Source organism: Sciurus carolinensis, chromosome 2 (genome assembly GCF_902686445.1).
Source record: "Sciurus carolinensis chromosome 2, mSciCar1.2, whole genome shotgun sequence".
In the NCBI taxonomy this organism is placed as follows: Eukaryota; Metazoa; Chordata; class Mammalia; order Rodentia; family Sciuridae; genus Sciurus; species Sciurus carolinensis.
Window position 1 is genome coordinate 68,278,639 of NC_062214.1, and position 23,947 is coordinate 68,302,585.

The 23,947-nt window shown below is 47.4% G+C and overlaps 1 protein-coding gene across 1 annotated transcript in view; it reads left to right on the forward strand.

The window, feature by feature from the left end:
- Positions 1 to 256: 256 nt before the first annotated feature.
- Aldh1a3 (aldehyde dehydrogenase 1 family member A3) overlaps positions 257 to 23,947 on the forward strand; it is a 35,031-nt gene continuing 11,340 nt past the window's right edge. The window contains exons 1-9 of the mRNA XM_047541732.1: positions 257 to 610; positions 5,391 to 5,495; positions 7,934 to 8,074; positions 12,650 to 12,779; positions 13,101 to 13,162; positions 14,062 to 14,190; positions 15,784 to 15,897; positions 18,348 to 18,450; positions 20,679 to 20,863. Of these exons, the coding sequence (XP_047397688.1) occupies positions 512 to 610; positions 5,391 to 5,495; positions 7,934 to 8,074; positions 12,650 to 12,779; positions 13,101 to 13,162; positions 14,062 to 14,190; positions 15,784 to 15,897; positions 18,348 to 18,450; positions 20,679 to 20,863 (1,068 nt within the window). The 5' untranslated portion in view covers positions 257 to 511. The remainder of the gene's footprint in view (positions 611 to 5,390; positions 5,496 to 7,933; positions 8,075 to 12,649; positions 12,780 to 13,100; positions 13,163 to 14,061; positions 14,191 to 15,783; positions 15,898 to 18,347; positions 18,451 to 20,678; positions 20,864 to 23,947) is intronic.

Below are 23,947 nucleotides of genomic sequence, written 5' to 3' on the forward strand. Positions count from 1 at the left end.
TCAATGTTGGGCAAGTGCGGATCGGCGGGGGACGGGGGAGGCAGCAGGTGCAAACCCGCCGGACTGCGGAGAGACAGCTGAGAACTGCGTGCGGTCCCTGCACCCGCTCCCTGCTTCGACCCCGTGTCCCCGCTCTGGGACTTCCGCAGAGCTTCGGAAGGCTTGTCCAAGGGCAAACTTCCAGTCAGAGCGCGAGGCGCAGCCGCCCGGCCGGTCCGCGCACGGGCCGAGAAGCCGGCACCGGGGCCGGGCGGGGGATGGCCGGGCTCCCGCAGGGGCGGCGGGCGGGGTCGGGTGAGGCGGGCCGGCCCCCTCCCCTCCCTTCCGCACTCCCGCCCGCCCTCCGGTCCTCCGGTCCTGCAGCCAATTAGACGGCCCCCTCGGGCGGGAGGCGTGGGGCGCTCCATAAAGCGGCGCGGAGCTGTCACCCCAGGAGCAGGCTGCGCACCGCCCAAGCTGAGCCGGCGCGCCGCAGTCTCAGGCGCCTCGGGCCCGCGAGCGCGGAGGAGCCATGGCCACCACCAACGGGGCCGTGGAAAACGGGCAGCCGGACAAGAAGCCGCCTGCCCTGCCGCGCCCCATCCACAACTTGGAAGTCAAGTTCACCAAGGTGAGGTGGACGCGCCTCCCACCCGACGGCCGTCTGACTTCGCGTTGAGCAGCTGGGCCGGGGGCGCGGGGCGAGGAGTCAGCAGGCCGGGAGTTCGCTGGACTCTCCCTAGACCTGAGGTTCCTTGCCCGGGCCAGGCCCTCCCGAAACCGCACTTTTCAAGGGGCATCCCGGGTGGGAACTCGTGCCCTAAGCAGGCTCAAAGGCGGCGGGGCTGGGGGCTCTAAGCCTCAAAGCCGGGTGAGAAGTCGGTGCCAGGCTGTAGTCCAGAGCAGCCCCGACGTGCCCTTGAAGGGCCCTCTGAAAGCAATTGGAGGTCGCCCTGTGGTGACTCGCGGCACTGTAGTTTCTCTGCAAACCTTGGGGATGGTTTTCCGGGCTGAAGAAGTCGGGCTTTGGGAGGGTCCGAGGTGCCTGGGAACTCCAGGAACGAGTCTAGAGCAAGGGCCACATGGGGAGCCAGAATTGGGCTGCAGGACCTCAGGAGTGATGAGAGACGCTCCTGGCACCTTCTGTGCTTAGCCTGTACCCACCTTACCAGCAGAGCTTAGGAAAAAAGAAAGGAGCTTACTGATAAAACTGTCCTGGTGTTTATAGACCAAGAACGATGTTCCCCAGAGTTCCAGATCTGGGTCTGGGGATGCTGTCTGGCAAGGTCGGAGCTCCCAGGCTCTGTCGCAACCCTGCCGCACTGGGCTCTGCTTCTTTGCGCTCTTTCCTAGGAGTCTGGAACTCTGGCAAAGCAGTTGAGATCACCTGCCTGGGGCAGAGGAAGATGGCGATGCCTGGGAGCAGGGGCCGAGGAGAGCTAGGGAGCCGCAGCCAGGAGCCTGTCTTGAGGGAGGTCACCCCGGGCTGTCTAGGTTCTTCGCCCTGTGCTGATTGGGAGGGAGGGGGCTCTTCAGCCGCGCAGGCCTAAGACAGCAGATGACTTTACTTCTCCCAATTTTGTCTCCTTTTGTCGGTAGTTCCCAACTCCAGCTAACACAATGCTTAGAAAACTCCCTCATCGATTTTACTTTCAAAAGTAGAGATTATCTCTCTCAAATAATTTTAATCAAGCAGAGAAAGTGGCAGAACATTATATGTGGCCTTGGGGTTTTGGTCTTTTGACACTTAATTCCCAAAATGGGTTGTGTGGACATTTAAATTACATGACATTTAGATTGACTGTTTTCAGATGGCTCTGTAATCTACAGCAAAGGCTGAAAATTGTTTTTAATGCAGTTTTCTTAATAATATCAACTTCAGAGGGAAAATTCCAACCTAAATTCTGGGGACGGTTAGAATAGTGCCTTCATTTTTTCAGACCCTAACTTTGTGGTGCTTGGCTGCTGTCGTTTTGGGTGGTGGTGTTTTGCTTAGTAAAGAGTTTTGTAAAACTATAGAAACAGAAAGTGAAGGTATGATTGTCCTTTTACTTTGTACCTTGTCAGTCTTATGGGAGCAATCTGGCCACACAAGAAAAGTTTCCCCCTTTCTCTGTGATTCCTTAGGACCCTTTAAATATGTAAATGCAGCCCTTTTGGAGGGGGAATTTAGAAGTTTCACAGAGCAATGAGTGACTGTTGTCTTGGTGGGGGCCCCCATTACCCATTAAAAAGACGATGTGTTATTTACCATACACTGAGGAAAGGTAGTAAGGTGCAGGAACTGAGCTGGGACTCTTAGAGGGCTCCAACTGCCTGATGCCATGTGTACCTTTTACACTCATGGGGGACAACACTGCTGCCTGCTCGGTCCCTGCCACCAGCCTACCTCCACAGAGGCTTCTCCTTAGCATACTGTGGGACTGTGGGTGAATACTCCTTCCTTGGTCAGGAAGACTCTCTGAGAGGTAGTGGGGACTGCCTGCCCAGGGAAGAAGTGGAGAGGAGGAGGAGAGGCTGAAGTGCAGAATGGAGGCCCAAGGCAAACAGTTGGCTGGATGGAGCATATGAGCCAGCCTGGTCTGCTATTTTTCAAAACTGATTCATGGTGCTTCTCGCTCTTGGAGGATCAGTTTGAGCCCTGGCCTTGATGGTGTGATTTCCAAGGTGAATCAGCTTCCAGAAGGAGGCCTTTGTCAAATCTCTTCACTTGTTCCCAGATTTAACATTGGGAGTAGGGTCATGCAATGTGATTTTGGTGAGAGGAGGGTCCCTCTGGGGACCCCCACAGACCTCAGAGGATACCAACCCCTTCCATTTTAGGGGGACTCTTTCTTTATAAAGTTTCCTCCAACATCAGAGGTTCTCTTTAAAGTTTTGTGCTTCATTCAAATGCCAGTTTTTATTATCTCTTTTATGAAAAATAAAATTCCCCCAAATCTCCTGAAAAACATATTCCTTTTGAGTTTATCTGAGTGTCCTGACAGCCAGTGGAAGTTACTAAAAATGATGCCAGTAGAATTCACTTTTGTGATCACCATCCTGATCTCCGTCCAGGGCACCTTCCAGCTTTGTGCCAATCCTTCAGTAAAAAGTGAATTCTGCCTACAACTCAATGTTGCTTAATTTTACACTGGATAAAGTTTGTTCCATACCAGTTCACAAGTCAAGGAAAACAATTCCCTTCTAGGTCCTTTATCCTGATTTGGGGTTCAAAACAATACAGTCAGCATTGTCGGTAGACTACGTTCATGGACCCTTTCCTTATTTGCGTTTTTGTTTTGTTTTAGTGGAGAGAAAAATCAACAGTAGAAACCACTTATAAGATTGCTTAGTAGGGTAGTATAAAGAAAATAACTTTGCTAAATTAAAAACATTGTGATGGGGAGATATGGTTAGAGTCTAGCAGTTTGAATGTTTTTTTTTTTTTTTTAATTGCTGGTTAGCAAGGACTATGGATCAATGTCACGAACAACCAAGTTAAAAAAATTTTTTTTTTTGAGGAGCATGCTTGGAGATGAGGTATAACAGACACCCGATCGTTGCAATCTGTTTCCATCCCCCCTATTTATATTCTGTCTTGCCACCTTCTCACTTTCCCTCCCCCTTGGAATTGATACCAGGAAGGACCTAGAATCAGCAATTTTCACTGACCGTCTCTATTATCTAACCCACGAAATTTCATCTTGCTACAAATGGGCCTCTCTTCCTGGCTGCACTTTCCTCCCCACACTAACCTAACTCCTCTTCTCCACTTATTAATTTCTCACTGTTACCGAGTGATTACTTGCTGCATGGCAAAAGTGGACTCTTGGATTTGGTTTCAGCTGGAAGAATAAACCTGTAATTGTAGCCTAGCCTTTTCCTCGCACGCTTCCCTGGGGGCCTGGCCTCACAGGGAAGGCGCTGAGCTTCTAGAAGTCGGATGGGCGAGTCCCTCTGGAACCAGATGCTCTCAGCTCTGGGTTCCACATGGGAGGGCAGGGGGTCTCTGCTCACCTGCCAGGCAGAGCCTCTCTTCCGTGCATTGTCCCCGCCAGAGTCACCTAGGCTCCCTTCCCCATGAGCTGTGGAGTTGATACTACAGGGCCTACTCCAGAGAAGTAACCAAGCCGCACACTCGAGGAGATGGCTCCCCTCTCTCATCTGTCATCATTGGAGAGTCAAGTGTTCCCAATGAATCAAATTCACAGTCATTGGAATTGGCCCTGTAGTGACGCAATGCTTCTTTTAAACAATTCAAAGAGAAGCAGAATAAAAATATATGTGTATGATATCATCTAGATATAAGAAAGAAATCCCAATGGACTGTTCTGTCCTTAGAAATGATTGAGGACATTGTGTTTGATGGAATACTTGGCCATTTCTGCAACTGGGTCTTTCCCGGTGACAGGCTGTGCTAACAAGACCCTCCCAGAGGTGCAGTAAGACCTTGTCTGTCCTCTCTCAGGGCAGCCAGGACCTCATTGCTGTCAGAAGGTGCTTAGTACATTATCTATCATCTCTGTTCCTAGTTCTTTTCCAAACCCCTTTGCTTTAATGTGGTTAAAACTTAAAATAAACTAAGAGTAAATAGTACATACATTTCAGTGCATACATAGACTTTGAAAGTTCTTTTTGGTTTGCTCATGATGTCTTTCTTTCTTTTTTTCTTTCTTTTTTTTTTTTTTTTGCATTCTTATATTTTAGCTGTGTTTTGGATAATTGAGGCTTCCAGTGAAGTGACTTTTGTGGTTTATTTCTTGGATTTTGGATATCGACGGTGTTTTGTTACGTGACTTAATGTAACCTGAAAATTGTCTATCCCAGTTATTTAGCTTTGTATTCTGACGCTGGTTTTTATCAAGCCCAACAGGAAAATACACCTTTAAAAGGGGATGTAAGGGAAGGGTGTGCTGATGTGCATTAATGAAGACTAAAGGATTATGGTAGGATCCTCCTATAAATCAAGGTCCTTGGCTATCCTGCTGGGGTTGCAGGAGGAAGGAGGAAAGGGACACTCACTGCTTACACACCCTTCAGGAGCAGGCAAATTGCTCATCACTTTCTAGACCTATACCTGCTTCATCTTCCCCCAAAGTCTTTGAGGGTGTAGGATTCAATTTATATCCGATATTTAACCCAGCTATTCTTTGTGAACCCATGTTAAAAAAATAATAATTTAGAAAAACTCTAAACAACTTTAGTTTTATTACGACAGCCTGGATTCTAATTCTGAATTTGCTCCCAGTTGGTGACTTGGTCATGTGACTGGGTGTTCTGTCTTCTCCAGGTCTCATCTGTAACACATCCAAGAGGAGGAAGGAGCGGTGGGGGAGAGGGCAGACAAGACGTTACCTAAGGTCCTTAGCATGTTGAAATTATATGATTTTGATTTAAACCTAATTCGTTACACTTCCTTTCCTGGTTAGATATTTATCAACAATGACTGGCACGAATCCAAGAGTGGAAAAAAGTTTGCCACATATAACCCTTCAACTCTAGAGAAAATATGTGAAGTGGAAGAAGGAGATAAGGTAAGTCCCCCTGTTCCCCAGTAATTCAATTATAGATAAATGAAGGATAAGGAAGCAGTGTGGCTTAGCTGTAAGACAGATCGGGCCCACCCTGGGGGTAGGGCCTGAGTAATCGCTCTGACCGGTTGGTATGTGAAATTCAGACACATGGTCTTGCATGGGATCAATTACAGACGGTCTTTGCAAAGAGTCACTCTCCTTTGATAGATGTTTCCCCATCTATAAGGATGACCTCAGCTATCCTCATCACGTGGCTAAAGGAAAGGTTTTTATCAATTATTTGAACCTGGAGTCATTAAAGAATCTTTCCAGAAAGCATTTCCGGCTGGGGTGTTTCACCAAATGCAGCATTCTGGCAGGAAACACTTTTAAAAAAAAAATACACTTGAAGGAAAAAAGACTTGCAATCCAAGCGATGTGGGGGTAGTCATAATGTCATGTAACCACCAGATTTCTCTTCTACTAGGAACTTCCATGATTGTGTAAAGCTGGAGTCTGTGTGGCCTATTGACTAGTGTGGGGTCTATGTTATTCTGTAGAAGCTAAGGAATATTTCAAGGCCATAAAGTGTATTTTGAACTGAAAGATTAGAGGTTAAGGTCTTGTACAGTAAAAAAAAAAAAAGGGGAAACATGAACCCCTCTTCAAACACCAAAATACAGATATTCTTTTTTCTTGAGATGGGGGTTTTCATTATATTGTACAGGCTGCCCTTGTGTTCAACCAGTCCTTCTGCCTATATTCTTCTTCTTCTTCTTCTTCCTCTTTCCTAATATTAGATATTGAACCCAAGGGCACTGTAACCACTGGGCTACATCTTCAGCCCTTTTTGTTTTTTATTGTGAGACAGGGCCTTGCTAAATTACCAAGGCTGACCTTGAACTTAAAATCCTCCTGCCTTAGCCTCTGGAGTAGCTGGAATTAGAGGTGTGTACCATAATGCCCAGCTTGGATAGATTTTTTTTTTTTTTTTTGCTACTGGGGATAGAACCCAGGGGCACTTAACCACTGAGCCACATCCCCAGTCCTATTTTATATTTCACTTAGAGACATGGGTCTCACTGAGTTGCTAAGCTGAGGCTGGCTTTAAACTCCCTATCCTCCTGCCTCTGCCTCCCAAGGTGCTGGGATTATAGGCATACACCACTGCTCCTGGCTGGATAGCTATTCTTAATCAGTGTATTAGTGATGTTGAAATGAGTGGGGTAATGGTTGTGTGAGTGATGTAGGCTTGGATTTTCTCCCACAAGGAACAGTCTTGTGATACACATGCAATACACAGTGGTTCCCCACATAGACACCCACTACATATGACTTCTTATCCTAAACTCTGTCTTCAAAGAAAGTAGCACATGGGCTCTGGCAGGGAGGCCATGATGCTGAATGGGATTCCCACTGGATGATTCCCAAGTGTCCCACATAGGTGTCAGAGAGGAAACTGAGACCCTTGCCCCACCTATCCCCTATAGCTGGAGAGGTCCTGGTCTCTACTCCAGAGCCCAGAACAAGTAATCCAGTGTCCCAGTATCTCCCTTGCCAAAGCTTTTGCTCACCCCCGTGCAAACTTTGGAGACAGAACCTTGGTGCAATCCCCTCCTGATTGATGTCGCATGTCTGCTGCCTGCTGCACCTCCAGGGGAAGGGACTCAGAGCAGCCTTCAGGATGGATCACTGCCCATCAGCAACCAGAACCTTGAAGCCCATTCTTCCTGAAAAATGAGGATAGGTGATGCTGTTCTAAATAACTCTGACTTGTTTCCTTTTAAGAAGGAGATTCCGGGCTAGAAGTGTGACCTAGTGGTAGAGCACTTGCCTAGGACGCGAAAGACTCCTGGTTCAGCCTCCAGCCCCACCGCCACCACCACTACAGCAACAACAAAAATGGTTCCTTTGTAATTATTCTCAAAAGATCCAGCTCCTGTTGGTAAAATGGTGCAACCATTCTGCACCCATGGGGTACAATGAGGCTGAGCAGAAAAGGGCCTCCATGGCTGTCACTGCCCCTGCCTGACTGCAGATGACTGCAGACTCTTCCAGTGTGATCAGTTCTTTGATCTACAGAAGCAGGAATCACCTCCCCCAATCCTCCCTCTTGGACCACAGTGGAAAAATCTTTTCATACCTGAGTCACCAAGAAAAATGCTTAAGGTTGGTGACTTTATTAAAATGCTCTTTGATTCAGAAAGGAGGTGAATACTTGGCCATGGTAGAATTTTTGAAAAAGACTAAAGATGCAAAGGAAAAAAAGAACACCCCCCCCCACCTCCATATTCAGGTGATTGAAGCTTCACTTCTGTGCCGCACCCTCCTCCGCGCTGCACCCTCCTCCGCGCTACAGCAGCTACATGCCGCTGTTCTCCATCACTCACACCAGAGTTGCCCCAAACTGTGGTTGCATCAAAAGGTGACACGCTCTGTCTGTCCTTTTGGCCACTCAGCCTGATGTGGACAAGGCCGTGGAGGCTGCACAAACCGCCTTCCAGAGGGACTCCCCGTGGCGCCGCCTGGATGCCCTGAGCCGGGGCAGGCTGCTGCACCAGCTGGCTGACCTGGTGGAGAGGGACCGTGCCATTCTGGCCGTGAGTAAACTTGGGGCATTTGCACTTGGGGACCACGGACTGGGTAGCATCCTGGTCCCACTTACATGTTTATGTACTCAATATTTTTTCTTTTTCACATTGGTTTCCTTTAAACTTAAATTTGACCTCATCCTGTATACAGTAGTACCCACTTCTCTGAGGTTTCCCTTTATATGACTTTACTTACCCAGGGTCAATCCTGGTTCAAAAATATTAAGTGGAAAATTCCAGAAAAAGCAACTTATAAGTTTTAAATAACTTACTATAGTATTCTGTTAAAATTGTTCTATTTTACTTTTAGTTATTATTGTTAATCTCTCATTGTGCCTGATTTATAACTAGACCTGTATCATAGGTGTGTATGTGTAGAAAAACAGTAATATTGGGTTAGGTACTACCTGCATTTTCAGGAATCCAAGAATTTGGACCCTGTCCTCCATGGATGTGGGAGTGGGGGTGGTTAATGTAATAATATGCATGAAACTACAGGTTTAAAGTGCTGGTTGTGATTTTTTTTCCTAATACTTATTAAAATAAGTGCCCATCACTTATAGGAAAAAAAATGACCTAAAATCATTTCTATATTACCCCTGAATTGAGCAGGGGTGAGTGTGTGTAGAATAGTGGTAAAGGCAGGATAGCCTGGTTATAGGAAACCTCAGAGAATGAAAGATATGGGTTCAAATCCTAACTTTGCCACTTACTAGCTGTGTGACCTTGGACAAGTTTCTTAACATCTCTGAGATTTATTTCTTCATGTAAAATTTCACTAATAATGATGTCTAAGTGTTTTAAAAATGTTCCATTTAAAATTCTTAACAGAGTCCCTGGCTAGTAGGAAGCACTAACTACATGAGGGTTATTACTAATATTAGTGGTTGTAATAGTGTTGTGTGAAGGCCTAGATTCTAATAATCCCAGCTACATGCCTGCCGGCCACTAATTTTTAAATGCCTTAGTTCCTCAGCTGTAAAATGGGGATATGGGGATAAAAGGCAGCCCAGCCCATGATCTGGGCTGTGAAGGCCTTCATATGTTGTAAATGTGTTCTTTAACAAGACCCTCAGGGGCTGGGGAGATAGCTCAGCTGGTAGAGTGCTTGCTTTGCAAGCACAAGGCCCTGAGTTCGATCCCCAGCACTGCAAAACAAAACAAAAAACAAACAAAACAAGACCCTCAGACCTTTGTTTGATGTTGAGGTGGGTGACCAGAGGACATCCTGGGGCCACTGGTTTGCAACCTACACATCCATCCTTTGTGTGGCTCACACACCTGTTTTTAAAACGTATTCTAAACCTTAAGACTCGGTTTATAGGAGAGGAATTTTCGTTGGGGCCTTTGATTTGGAAAAATGGCTTTTCTTATGTTGAGTACAAGAAGCACCTGTTTCAAGAAACATCCTGGTGTCAGCCAGGACTTAGAGTTGCTTTTGACACTGAATATGTTTGCCAGAGGCAAAGGAACTCTTGGGTGCATTTCCCCGAGGGCACCTCCACAGAGAAACTAGGGCCCCCTTTCTTCCTTCCTTCCTTCTTCCCTTCCCTCCCTCCCTCCCAGTGGCCAGTTGGTTTGTTCACTGAATCCGAATCAGGGTGAGGATAGCTTCCTCCAGAGAGAGCTCTTCTCTCCACCGAGCCTCTGGTTTCTTCCTGCACCGAAAGCCAGCCTTGACTCTCAAGCTGCCAAACTGGCTTTTTCAAAAACATTTCTGTTTTCGCCCGGCATGAGCTCATCGGTCTGCAATGTCCGTGTGGACTAATAGCAGGCTGGAGAGGATGTGCCCTGGGCACCCCTCCCCACCCCGTCCTCAGTGTCAGTATCATCCTGGGAGCAGCGGCTGCAAGGCCACCTTCGTCTTCATCCGCCCCATTGTCCCAGTTCGGCTGTGTTTTGATAGCAGAAGAGGAACGTTGGAGGAACTCCGGGCACCACCCAGCAAATCTCCCCTGCCATCAGGACCTCGCTGTTCACAAGAAATAAGATCCAGTTCTTTGCCACAACATGAAAGGGACAAGGGAATTTTACAGGCGAATATGGTTTTTAAAACTCCAGCCACATCACAGGCAGGCATCCTCACTCTCCACCTTGATATGGTTTCCTGCATTCGCAAGCAGCAAGTGCCTCCATCCTTCTTATTCTCTTGCCACTTAGTGGTTTGACAGAGCTGGGTGTTTTTTCTGTGTTCGATGTTTGGAAACAGATGTAGGGGAATCCAGTGGCCCCTGACTTTCTCTCCCTTGCAGAAGCACCCTGGGCCCAGGCTGTGGCTCTTAGGTGTTCATTTTGGGAGCTTCCAAATAGGGGCTCTCCTGTAGTCTCTCCCTGAGTGCCATTTCTGGGTCCTCTCACTTAATGCCTGGACACATGGGCCATGCAGGGCAGTTCCCACCTGCCACTCCTTTCTGTCCTTCTTCAGTATCTCATGGTTGTTGGGTCTTAATTATTCAGAGGACACATTTTTCTCCTAAAATGCTAAAGGAAATAAATTTAGGAGTGGCTGTGGTATACTTTGGTTGAACCATGACAGTAAGTAGGTTAAGAGGTAACTGTTCCATTCAGTAGCTAACACTTGGTTCTCAGGTTGATTCCAGTCCTCTCTTTCACCTGTGAATTTTTATTTTTTAAAAAATTTTCTGTCTGAACCTATTGTGACCTGGAATTTTCTTAGATAGATTCCATTAAATGAACCTGGAAAATTCATATTATCACTCCAGTAAGTTCATGATAAAGCTAATGATTAAAAAAATAAAAACACCCAATGCTTATTTAATGCTCTCCATGCAGCTGGCTTGTAAGTACTTGACCTGCAGTATTTATTATCCACTTAGGAGATAAGAAAACGGAGGACCGGAGGGAGTAAGTAGCTTGTCCAAGGTCTCCCAGCAAGAGGTAGAAAACCAGGTCTAGAGGTGGATAGTTATAGTTAAAAAACGCTGCAAATTTAGCCACGATGCCAAAGTCTTCTCCCTTGTCCTATTCCAAAAAAAAGTCAAGAATAAACTCCTGGTTCCATCAACAGGCAGATTCTGTCTGGAGTAGCTGAGTACTGGAGACCTTTTTGGTATTACTTGCAATTGCTAAGTTTTTCCTGGGAAATTAAAAGTTCCACCTTGGAATATGAATCAATAGGAGCCAAAGGAACAGTTTACTGAATGTCACACTGGCCTGACTTGGTCCCTAAGTGGCAACTTCTGGGGATGGGACACACACCTTGGATCCAGGCCTGTCCTATCATCTTCAGCTTCCCATAGCCCTGTCTTCTCCAGCCCCCAGGGGAGGGTCACCAAGCACCTGTGTGGTGCCTAAAGGAAAAATCAGTCATGACTCTCCTTTGGAACACTTGCATGGCACATGCAGTGGTCTAGGTAACTGACTCCTCACTCTCATACCAGCCTAGAAGGGAGACTGTTGTTATGTTCAACTTACAGGTGAGGAAACTGAGGCAGGGAGAGATTCAAGGTCTTACCCAAGTCTTCTCAGCTAGCATTAATCAGACTGGCCTGCTATTTAGAGGGGAGTTGGCTCATCCCTGAAGCAAAGATATTATAGAGGAGACCCAAGCATCTCAAGTCTTCCAAGATGCAAATGCCCCAGTGGCCGACACCCGAATGGCAGTCACTGTGCTGGTGGACACCTCAAGTTCAGCTCTAGCTGTCTGGGTGCCTGTGGTTGAGTCACTGGGATCTGTCAGCTTCACTGTCTGCACCTTTAAGTGGAAATGGCAATGCCCCACTCAGGATGGGACCCATGCCCGTGCATTAGGGTCAAAGCCCTGCATAGGAGCAGAGGCTGTTCTTCCTGCCTGCCTTCCTTTTTACATCATCTTCTCACTCCATTGATGCTTCCACAGGAATCCAGCCCTGGGCTATGTGTCAGGGTGGCCACTTCCTGCAGAGAGGGATGACTGACAGTTTCAGTGCTGGGTTCCACTGGGGTTGCTTGTCTAAGGGACAAAGGGGTTCTCTTTACCGCAGGCTGGAAATAGAAAAGAATTCCTGCATTGAGCTGCTGCATGCTCGCTAGCCCTGTGTAACCAACTCCCTCCGCAGTACACGAGCTGCTCCCTCCCAGCTCTGCTTCCGGCCACAGCAGTGCAGTGGGGAAGCATAGCATCTTTGTAATGGTGGCACGGCCCTTCTGAGCTCCATCACTCTTTCCAGGGCCACACTGACCAGCCCTGCTGAGAGGGAGGAAACAATGCCTTCCCTTTCTCTTTTGTTAGAGAAAGCCACTTTTTCACTAGCCAAACTTCCCAGAGCTTCCTCGGAAAGCACAGGTTCACATGTCCAGGTCAGAGAGCTGAGGCCCCTGTGCTCTGTATAAAGACCAGATGGCATTGAGGATTCCTTCCTAGTGAGGCTTCCATGAACCTTTAAGGACTACACCTGCCCAAAGCCCTAGCTGAGCCCCCAGCTTCAGGCATTTGGCAAAAAAAGCAGCCCATACTGATCTTAGGTCAATCTGGATTTAGCATTGCGCTTTCTGAAGTGACATGTAGGACTCAGACTCCATTTTTAACAACCTGACAGTTAAAAGAAAGCCGCCTCTACAGTGGATGTCATCTTGTTATTGCAGACCCTGGAGACAATGGATACAGGGAAGCCGTTCCTTCATGCCTTTTTCATTGACCTGGAGGGCTGTATTAAGACCTTCAGATATTTTGCAGGGTGGGCAGACAAAATCCAGGGCAGGACCATCCCCACAGGTGAGTCAAGCAGGACAGACTGGCCTCATTGGGGGTCTCTTTGGGGCTCTGTCTTCTCTTCCTGCAGGTGTCCCCTTCAGAGCCCCTCTAAGCCATTTCCCTATCTATCCCCACCCCCATGAAATGGTACTATGCTACTTCTTCTCCTACGGAACTTACTTCATGTTTGAAGTCAAGTTCAAATCACTCCTTGTGTAACAGACAAGACTTGGAGCTGGCACCCTCATGGGGTTCTGGGTCTCCTTCCTGCCTTCACTGCTTGAAGTGCTCAACCTTGATTAAGTGAGAGTACTCTTCCCCACCGGGTCACCTTTCTTCCAGATGACAATGTTGTGTGCTTCACCAGGCATGAGCCGGTCGGTGTGTGTGGGGCCATCACTCCAGTAAGTCCGACAGCTTCTCCTGATAGACTCTGTGTAGATCTCACCCTACGTCTCTGTGTCCTTTGGAGCCAATTTCTGGTGTGTGTTTGTGGGTTGTGCCAGTACTGATTGTGCATGTGTTTGGTGGCATGGCATCAGAGGTGAGGGCTCTTTAAATAGGTCAGACCCCATTTCTGCTCTCCAGAGGCCAGCTCTAGGTGTTTGGCAGAAGGCATGGTATATTCCAACCAGTGGTTAGGAATGACCCGTATCCCTCAGAGGTGGTTTCCTAGTTGGGCCTTAAAGGATAAGAAAGACATGTTTAATAGGAAAAGCTTTCCAAGCAGGAGTGGCTTGGGCGAAGCTGTGGAAGTGGTGGGGCTGCTTGGAAGGAAACAGCAAGTGGGGGCCGAGGTCAGGTGGAGATGCACACCTGTGTCAGGTGGCAGAGGCCCGCTCCAGCAGCCTTCGCTGCTCAGAGGCTGGGACTGTATTCAGTGGGCAGTGTCAATGCTCATAGGTGCCCCAGGGAAGCAATGATGCTGCCCATCTGCTTGGGAAGCCCAGGTGCCCAGTGTGGCAATAGGGCTGGGGGCTGAGGAGGCAGTCAGCAGCCTGAAGAGAAGATCGAAAAAGTGCTCCACAGGCAGGGAGGAGGTCACCCCTGCAGCAAACATTTTGGAGGGGACTGTTGTATATATCCAGCCGAATTCCCTCATAGGCTACGTGCCCATCAGGGTCTCACAGGTGCAGTTTAGGGATGCAGCTCGACCATGGCACACTCCTGTGTTGCCCCTTCAACCCCAAATCTAGATGGTGAAAAGCAAGTGGGGTCCTCCCCAGAGGCATTGTTGGGCACCTGGGGTGGGGGTGTGGTGGTGGACCCCAGCCCCCAAGGCCTTCCTTGTGCTCTGTCCCAGTGGAACTTCCCTCTGCTGATGCTGGCATGGAAATTGGCGCCCGCTCTCTGCTGTGGGAACACTGTGGTCCTGAAGCCAGCGGAGCAGACCCCCCTCACCGCCCTCTATCTGGGCTCTCTAATCAAAGAGGTAAGACATCCAAAAAGAAAATATTATGTGTTCTTGATCACATTTCCACTCCCAGGAACCACTCACTGTCACAAGACGTGACAGTGGCAGCCAGCTCACGATGGAGTGGGAAAGGAACGGTTCCCTGTGTTTTGTTTGGCCACTGTGCTTTCTTTCTCCTGCTTGTGGTCACTGAGCTGGAAGAAACACCATTCCTCCCAGTGGTCCCAGTGAGAACATGCCACTCTTATTATGGGCTCAGACCTGTGGTTTAGAACTCAATGTTTTGTCTAGAGGATTTGCAGGAGGGTCACCCAAGAGGGAGTTCTTTGTCCTGTGGAGTTGTGGGGTGTAAAATGGTTCTCTTTTCCCCTGGAGGAGTGACCCCACCAGTGCTAGCTAAATAGCATAGCGATGCCGGGCTGCCCCAGGGGACTCCCCAACAGTGCCCTCTGCTCTGCCAGCAACCATCTTCCCCCTAGGGACACCACCTCCCAGACACACCTGGCAACCTATTTATTCATTCCATCATCAACTTGTATGTAGCAAAGACTTAGAAAAGAGGTATGGGAGAAAAGACCCTTTCCCTTCACTTTTCTGCTGGGTTCGTATTGGGATGCATGCCCTGTATTCCCACAATCAAGGTTGGGACAATGGATAATAAACCTGCCTTTTCCTTTCTTTTGACTAGTGACGTAGGATGTGATCATCAGATTGACTGGACTTGTGGATTCTAAAATAATGACTTAAAAAAATAGGAAAGTAGAGATTGGAACCCTGTGTCCTAAACTTTTTACTTTTTAAAATGACATTTTTTTTTTTAAGCAAGACATGGGACATGTCAGGAGTAGCATCCTCTGCCTTGTTCAGCATGTGGTGTTTGTGGTTAATGAGAAGCCCTCAAATGTGTGACATATGGGGAGTGAGTGTGAGAGCCATGGCAGCCCCTGCCTTCAGCTCCTGTGTGAGCCAGGCTGAATAAGCAAAGGATGTGGAGGGAGCTTGTTCCATTTGCAACATAAATTTTAAAATGAACAGTGTAACTTGGGAAGGATGTTTTGCAGGTACCTCTGAGCCTAGGAGTTTATGACCAAAACACCTTTCCTTCCCTCAATGCACGTGCACACTGACATGCACACACATGTACACATGTTCACACGTAGACACACTGACATACACATGCACATGCGTACTCACACGTGCACGCACTCTGACACTGCACTCTCTCTCTCTCTCTCTCTCACACACACACACACACACTCTACTGCATGCACACATACACACTGGATGGTACTCTGCTACAAGAGGGCCAGTGCCACCTTGTGGTATCACTGCGCATTTGCTCATGAGCCCTCTCAGGTGGGAGACCCTTCTTGGAGGAACCCAGCCTGTTCCCTGGATTGGCGGAAGGGGGTGAGGAACCCAGGTGGGCTCCCAGGGTACCTGCAGCTGACTGTGTATGGATCCTGGGGGATGTGATCTGGGCCCAGGCTTACTGTGAGGACGCTGCTGTGCTTGGGAACATCACGAGGCTATGGTTCCACCACCCACAGGTGGTCTGTGACTGACGCTGGTCTGTTCTTTTCCTCTGATGCCATCTCAATTTCTTCCCAGGTTGGGTTCCCTCCAGGTGTGGTGAACATTGTGCCAGGATTTGGGCCCACGGTGGGAGCAGCAATTTCTTCTCACCCTCAGATCAACAAGATAGCCTTCACCGGTTCCACAGAGGTAATCCTCCTCACAGGCTGCTGGTACAAGTGGCAGCAGCTATATCACTTGAGACCTGCAAATGTTTCCTTTAAGAAACTCAAATATAATTTGTTTTTGCTTTCTAAATTTAATCATGTTTTAGTGCATAACAATCAGTAAAAAAAAAAAACTAAATAAATATTAGTTTCTAGACTAAATAGATATCTAACAGAACTCAGAAGTCTTAGAATAAAAAATTAAAAGGGAAGATAAAATAAAAATGTAAGACATCCATGTGGCTCACAATATCATAATTAAGGGATAATTAACAAACGAGAGAAAGCCAGTTGTAATGTATGCAGATCACCAAGGGTTTGTAACCTCCATATGTGTTCCTATAAATCAATGGAAAAGAAAAAGGCAAAGTGATGGGAAAATGGACAACACACAGAGAAATACTGAATGCCTAGTAAATTTAACCTAGTTCACTGATAATCTATCCATAATGACAATACTTGTCTCCAGGGGAAGTACAAAGGCAAACCCAGCCTGTTCCAGGATGGCAATTTATGGTAGGGTAGGGTGGGTTGTTGAGGCAAATTTTACAGCCGAGGGCAACAAGGCTACTGAGGCAGAAAAGCACCCCTTTGGGAAGTGCCCTCTGGCCACCAATCCTTGGGGCCACAGAGGTTACTTGCTTGACATTGGCTTTTGAGTAAAGCAGGTAGCACCCAGGTGGACTTATGGTCACCTAGAGAAGGCATAGGACATCTGCACAGAAGCTTGGGAGGGGCAGGGACAACTTTGCTGCTGTGTGAGAAGATAGGGAAGTCACTAGAAGGCAGGAGCCAAGTCTCTGTCCTGGCCATTGAACCAGGTGTAGATCAACTGCTTAGTTCTGCACACAGAGCACTGGCTGCCCTTGGTGGCTTTAGATTAGGGCTTAACTTAATTCTGACTATACTCTTTTATAATGTCCACCCTGGGTGTCAAAGCAGAGGACACAGCACCCTCCTTCAGGGTTCTAGGAAGGGAATGTAGGTTCCTGGTCAGATTCAGTTAGAATGGAGGTAGAAATATTTGTCACATGGGAAGCATTTATTCATTTCTTTTTTAAGTATAATAATTCCACATACAGATGCATATAAATTAAAGGGGACATCTGTGTCTTCTCTCATCTCACGTTCCAGGAACTGCCCCAAGGCTGACCATTGTCATTTCTTGGGAATCCTCCCAGATGGTTTCCATATCCATACACATACGGGTTTACTAATGGGATCATGTTGTAGTTAATTTCCTACGTTTGGTTTTTCGTACCTCCTAATAGGTCATGGACAGCTTCCCTTGTTATAATAACTATACGACAATTTAAGAACAGATGTATTCGGAAAATATGTCCTTGAAGGCTATGAGCATATCTCTCTATTACACAGTCATTTCCTTAACGTGGACTCTCTGAATCAAAAGTTTTCACTTTGAAATTTTTTATCAATACTGCTGAATCTCACCCTCCACTTTAGGGACAATATTGATGAGTACCTGTTTTCCTATATTCTCAACAATAACATTTCAGTTTTTACCAAATGGAAAGACAAAAGGAGAGTGTGAATTTCATTTGAATATGCATTTCCCGGCCATCACCCATGAGTTTGCAGATTTTATTTTATTTTATTTTAATTATTTTATTTTCATAGTGCTGGGGATGAAGCCCAGAGCCTTATGCATCCTGTGCAAGCCTTCTACCACTGAACTACATGCCCAATCTGAACTTGCTGATTTTAAAATGTACTCCTCCTTCAGAATTGGGAGAAGAACCTCAGCCCTGCCTTTTGCCAGTTGTCCAGCTCTTGGAACTCAGCATCTACAGTGGTCTCTAAGGGTCTTTCCAGGGGGACATTGGACAATGGGAGAGACCATTGGGCATGGGAAGGAGGCTGAGCATTGCTGTTTGCTGTCTGATGGATGATTCTCCTGTTTCTTCATCATGCATCAATTCTCTGCCTACCTACTATGCTGGCTTTAGTCCTAATTCTCAAAGCTTCCCTCAGATTATACCAAGGAGTCACACCTTCACTGCTGGGCTGTCGGAATTTCAGCTATTGCTACCATCACAACTGAGAGGTGGAGGAGTTGCCTCTCAATATCTCAGTGCCTTGAGTCCTTGTCAGATGAGCTGGGCCAGCCTGCTGAGCCCAGAGGGGTAGGTGCTGAGGAAGGCAAGTAAATGGCTGTGCCCGTGGGTAAATCTCAGGGCCTTCCAGAGACTCCCATCCACACCTGTGAGTGGAGAGGCTCCAGGATGTCAAATCAGTCTAAGGGGAGATGCAGAGGCCAGGGGAGCTACATGAAGGACTCTGGTCCCCCTAGGCAAGTACCCAGGCCCTGCAGTGCTGCCTCCCAGGCTTGTCCACGACATTCACTGGCATGTACATTTCAGCTCCATTCAGTCATGTCCAAGGTTTAATCTGGCTGTTTTTTTTATCCCAAAGGTTGGAAAGCTTGTTAAAGAAGCTGCCTCCCGGAGCAATCTGAAGAGGGTGACATTGGAGCTTGGGGGCAAGAACCCCTGTATCGTGTGTGCCGATGCCGACTGTGAGTCTCTGTCCCTTCTGGACTTTTCTGGAACTTCTGTAAATCCCACCCCACTTCCTGGCCTGCATTCAGGACCAACTGAGAGAGACAGGATCACACTCAGTGGGGAAATTTTCTACCTTGGGCCAGTCTGCCTGCAGTCTGCCAGCCATGACTGCGGGCAGATAGAGACCGAACTGCCTGCTCTGTTGCTGATAGAAAGCTGCACTGGAGAAGGACGTGGCCAGGGCGGTAGCTGGAGGGGCAAGTTCACCTTCCTGCCCCTGTGGAGCTGCAGCTGGGGCCATGAGGAGCAGACAGGCCAGTTTCTCCCCAGAGGGGGCCTCTGGGGTGGAGGAGGGGCATGAGAATGAGGGGAAACGGGGAGACAGGCACTCTCCACTCTCAGCATCTGTTGTTCTACCTTTGGAGTCAGAATCTTCTGCAGTGTGTCCAGGCTTTCTGAAGAGTTGTTTCTTCCTTCTTTGTCTCATGCCTGGTTGATAAATCAGAAAAAGATAGTGGCAACTGACTCTTTCATAAAAACAAAGGCCATGGTCTGGGTACTGTCTACTGTCTCTTCCCTGGGAAAGCCACCTGCACAGCAACTTGGGAGTGGCTGGAGTCTTGCTAGAGCTGCTTGACATAATATTAAAATATGTGCTATTCTTGGCTGCCATGTCAAGAAGAGAATAGAAGGGACCATACTTGGCTTCCATTTGCCTGGTAACAGGGTCAACTATCAAAAGGTATGACTTCCCAATACCTTGAAGCACTTCTGCCTTAAAGAACAACCTCCCCCACCTGTCCACTGCTGCCAGAAATTCCTGTCATAAAGAACAAAGCCTTCCATTCCACACACAGATAAGGCTGGAATTGCAAATATCCCTGAGGGGGAAAAATGGTCCTGGCACAATTCTTGCTATGGTGTAAAGGACTGATATCAGTTCCTTTTCCTGAAGCTGGTTTTCAATGGGAGAGTAGCAGGTTAAGGAAACAAGCTCCAGATGGACTCTCTATTTCTTGCCTGGGTTGGTGCTCCCTTGTGAAAACCTCGTTAGTGTTGCTCATGGTCTCTGGAACCACATGGAGCTGTTCTGGGTGTTGTCCTGCTGCAACCCATATTTGGAGTCCCAAGCTCTCATCCAAAAGAGCCAGGATTCCTGTTTTGCATTCTTGGGCCACTGTATCTGGAGGCCTCATCTGCACCTCAACTCACCTTATTCCTTTATGGCAAGGAAAGTCATAAGTAAAGCATAGGACCATTCTGTTTAGGAGTTGGTTTTATAAGGATCAAAAAAGGAAAAAAAAAAAAAAAAAAGCCAGCACTATGGAGCCATCTCCTATTCCTCATCTGGGCAGTGCCAATCCATGAAATTAAACCCTGACATAATATCAGGGGTAACACACCACCCTTCCCCTGACACTTCAGCCATCATCCCTGGCTCCCGCCAGGGTGCAGGAAATGAATTAGTTGTCTTGGGGGAGGGGCGGGGTAAAGTCTGATGGACTTGAAATGGATCACCTTCCAATACCTTGTGGGGCCCCGTGCCTTTGCCCAGTGTAAAGGAAAACTTCGTTTCTTAAGCAAGCAGTAGTATGGGATGCTGAAAAACCAGCCAACCATTGAGCACTAAAAGCCCTTCTGTAAATTTGTAAATACAAATGACATCTGGCTGTCATCTCTGCCCATCAAGCATATCCCCTCAAATCTGTCTGTACAGCCTTTAGTTAGGCTTTAGCAACTAATTCAACACTGGTTCTACAATTCAGATCTAGCCCTGAGGTTAAAGCTATGCCCTTTTTAAACTTCTGAGTCACAGATGGCATCAGGTTACTTATAAGACCCTTCTTTCACTCAAGGTGGAAAAGTTTGAATCCTTTAAAAGTTCTTACAATTGGCCCACATCAGAACTTGATAAAGTTTTTTTTCCATACAACATTCGTTCTCCAGAAAAAGGGCAGAAGGAGGTTCCATGGGCAAGGGACATGGGAAGTTCTACACCTCCGTATGCCCACTAGCGTATTCGAGGTACTGAGCAGTTCTGCAAGCAGGGACTTACTTAACCCCAGACCTGAAAATCCCTTTTTCCCATCCTCTCTGGGAAATGCTGAGAACAAAATTAATTTCTGAATTGCAGCCATCCTGGGGCCTGTTTTCTTGTGTGGGCAATTAGAGTTGCAGCTGTCGCCAGGCCTCTTTAACAACTTAATCGCTTCCTCTTGCCTTGCCCACCCGCCCCCTCCAGTGGACTTGGCAGTGGAGTGTGCCCATCAGGGAGTGTTCTTCAACCAAGGCCAGTGCTGCACAGCCGCCTCCAGGGTGTTCGTGGAAGAGCAGGTCTACTCGGAGTTTGTCAGGCGGAGCGTGGAGTATGCCAAGAAACGACCTGTGGGAGACCCTTTTGATGCCAAAACGGAGCAGGGGCCCCAGGTAACCTGCTGATGTGTCTGTGTACGTGGTGCTCCTGTGGGGGCCGAACCAGGCAGACAGATGGCCCCACACAGTCTCTTCCAAAGGAAAGAATGCTGACTCAGCCTGCCACCAGAGGCTTTCCTGTGGAAGCCAAACGACAATATGATCCTATCAGACTTCAGCAGGGTTATGGCATGGGGTGGACATACGGAGGCAGGGGTCTCTGGAAGAAGGAGCAGTTTCCCAGGCAGAGGGCCATCTTCCTGCACATCCAGTTCTCTCAGTGTTCTGTCCTTCTACGCCACACCAGAGCATCAGGCCAAGTGTGGTCTCCCTTCAGAAGAGGGACTGGACCCCTGCAGCACAGTGCAGCCAGGGCAGCGCTGCAGCCAGCAGTCTTGACTGGAGGTCCTCAAGCCCACGTGCATTGTAGCACAAGATGACCATCAGAAACCAAAGAATCCCGGATAGAGAGGGCTCAGGGGAGAGGGATACATCCCGAGCAGTAGGAACATGTCTCTGGAGGCCTGGTTTGGAAAGCCAAGGACAGGATGAGAATGACCGTAACCATGAGGTTTAGTAACCTTTTTAAAAGGGCACATCCTGTATCGCTTTCTTACTAATTATGAAGTGAAGCAGATGGATAAATATTTAAAAGAGGACAGCCTGACCATCCCATGTATTATTGAAATGGAGCCCGGCAGCAACCCACTGCTTTTAGCCAAATCCCGTGTCTGTGACTTACCCTCTGGCATCCACCCTGAAAGCTCACTGCTTACCCACTGCATCAGCACCACGTGTTTACAGGGGAAGTTGTGGATCTGAGCTCAAATTTGGTTCTGTGACTTTGTGAAAGTCACAAGTTCCTTCCACCCCTTAGTTTCCTTATCTGGGAAATGGGAGTAACAGATGACTATTATAAGAATTTCGTGGCACCTAGGAACTAGTCAATGAAAGGTAGGGTTTTTTTCATATATATTTAAAAAGAAGAAATATGAAATGACAGTCCTCCAACCTAGGTGGCATGATTGTCTATGTGTGACTTCTAGTCTTGTTTAACTATGCTGTGAAGACCAGCTAGCTGGGGAGAAAGGAACAAGGGGTGCTTTCATGGTCTCAGTGCCCACCCTCCCCTGGCCCCAGCCCATGAGTTCTGCTGCTCTGTGCTTTGTGCTCTTGTGGATAAGCAGCTCCACTCATGGCCAACATCCTCGTCCCCAGTCACAGCCCCAGACTTAGCAGTCAGCAACATGGGGCAGCCAATGGCCTTGGTTAGATTTCAGATCTCAGTGCAAACATGACCACAAAGTCATTATCAAATCCACTGTGATTTTCAGAGGTAATCCAGAATCAGTGGGAAATATGTGAACTGACCCCCAGACTAAGGACCCCTTTTTACCCTGTCATTGTTTGTTAGTTTCTTTCCAAGGCTGCAGTCCTGGCTTGTCAAGCCAGATACCTGAAGCTCTTCCCAGAGAGCAGAAGCAAGGGGAATGGGTGTTGATTTTCAACTGTGCTTTCATGCTGCTGTTCAAAGTCCTTTTGAAAGCTCACTTAAGCCATCTAACCTCAGCTTATTATTTTAGGATGCTGTTGGGGTTTTTTTCCTCCCAAAGTGCTTTTTCATCCATGGTAATAAGATTTTATTCTGAGAGGACTTACAGCTGTCTAAATAGTTCTGTCTGCCTCATGCCTGTAAAAGAGCTAACTGACCTAGATCAGTGTCCACTGCTGGAGAGCCACTTGCTGGAGTGCTCCAAAATCATTCAGGTTTATTTGGCAACTGAGCAACCAAACACATAAACATTACACAGGCCACCTGGCCAGGGCAGGATCCAGAGGCATCCTCCCAGGCAGAGAGAGAGTAGAGCTGAGCCTTGGGCCAGTCCTCAGGGGGCCGTATTTCCATGTTTCTGGTGTTGTGCCCTGCCCCGTCATCTCACTTCCTGGCAGGTCCTTCTTCCTGTACTGTAAGGCACCAGCTGATGTTTCATGGGGCGATTATTAGATTTAAACAATGTGTTCTTATGGACTCGCCAGGGTGAGTGGTGTTCAGATGTGCAGGGTTTTCACTGGGACCCAATGCAGTCTGTAAGACAGACGGGGTCTTCCGGGCAGAACATGGTCAGCAGCCTGTGAGAATCCATGGTCTGATGAAGCCCCTCAAGTGAGTCCTGTTGGTCCCCAGGGATGAGGAGGGAGATAGCAGCACCTGGAACTTTTAACCAAGATTTGGTTTGCACAGAGAGAAGTTGAGCTATTACTGGATTCATTGCAGTTGTTCTTTTTATTTTCTCAAGTGGGAATACACGCACTTAGTCTAAACCCTAGACTTGTGAGAAGGTCTATAGTGAAAGTGCTCCCACCCACCCTCCCCATTAACACCCCTGGTTCTTACCCTTCCTCACTATGGGTATCCCTGTTCTTAATTTTTGGTGTATACCTATATAATTTCTTTATGTGTATACAAGTAAATATGAACATGTATTCTGATTTTCCTCCCTTATTTTTATGCAGAATACACCATGATAACTCTATCATTTTGCTCTTTGTTTTGCCTTAGCAATAAATTTGAAGAGCTTTCTATATCTGTCAGTGGGCACCTGCTTTGTTCTTTTGTACATGCATGTAGAATTCTGCTATATGAAGCCACCGGAATTTAAATAACATCTTTCCATGAACATGTGGGTGTGTGCAGTCACACACAATGCCTCAGTGTGATTTCATACAGGCACAAGGAAATCCAAGGGATGAATTCACCAAAGTAGTGTTGCTAAGTGAGAACACATTTGTAATTGCTGAATTACATTCCATAGTGCATTAACCAATTTATGTGCGAACTCACATTGTATAAGCTGTTTCCCCAACACTACCAAAAGAATATGGATTCTTGTCCACCTAAGAGTTAAAAATGGATTATCATTTAGTTTATTTTAAGTTTTAGTTGTGAATTGATGTAATACCTTTATTCAATTTATTTATTTATTTTTATGTGGTGCTAGGATCAATCCCAGTGCCTCACACGTGCTAGGCAATCGCTCTACCACTGAGCCACAACCCCAGCCCTCATTTTGTTCTAATGTACATTCTACCTTCAGACAG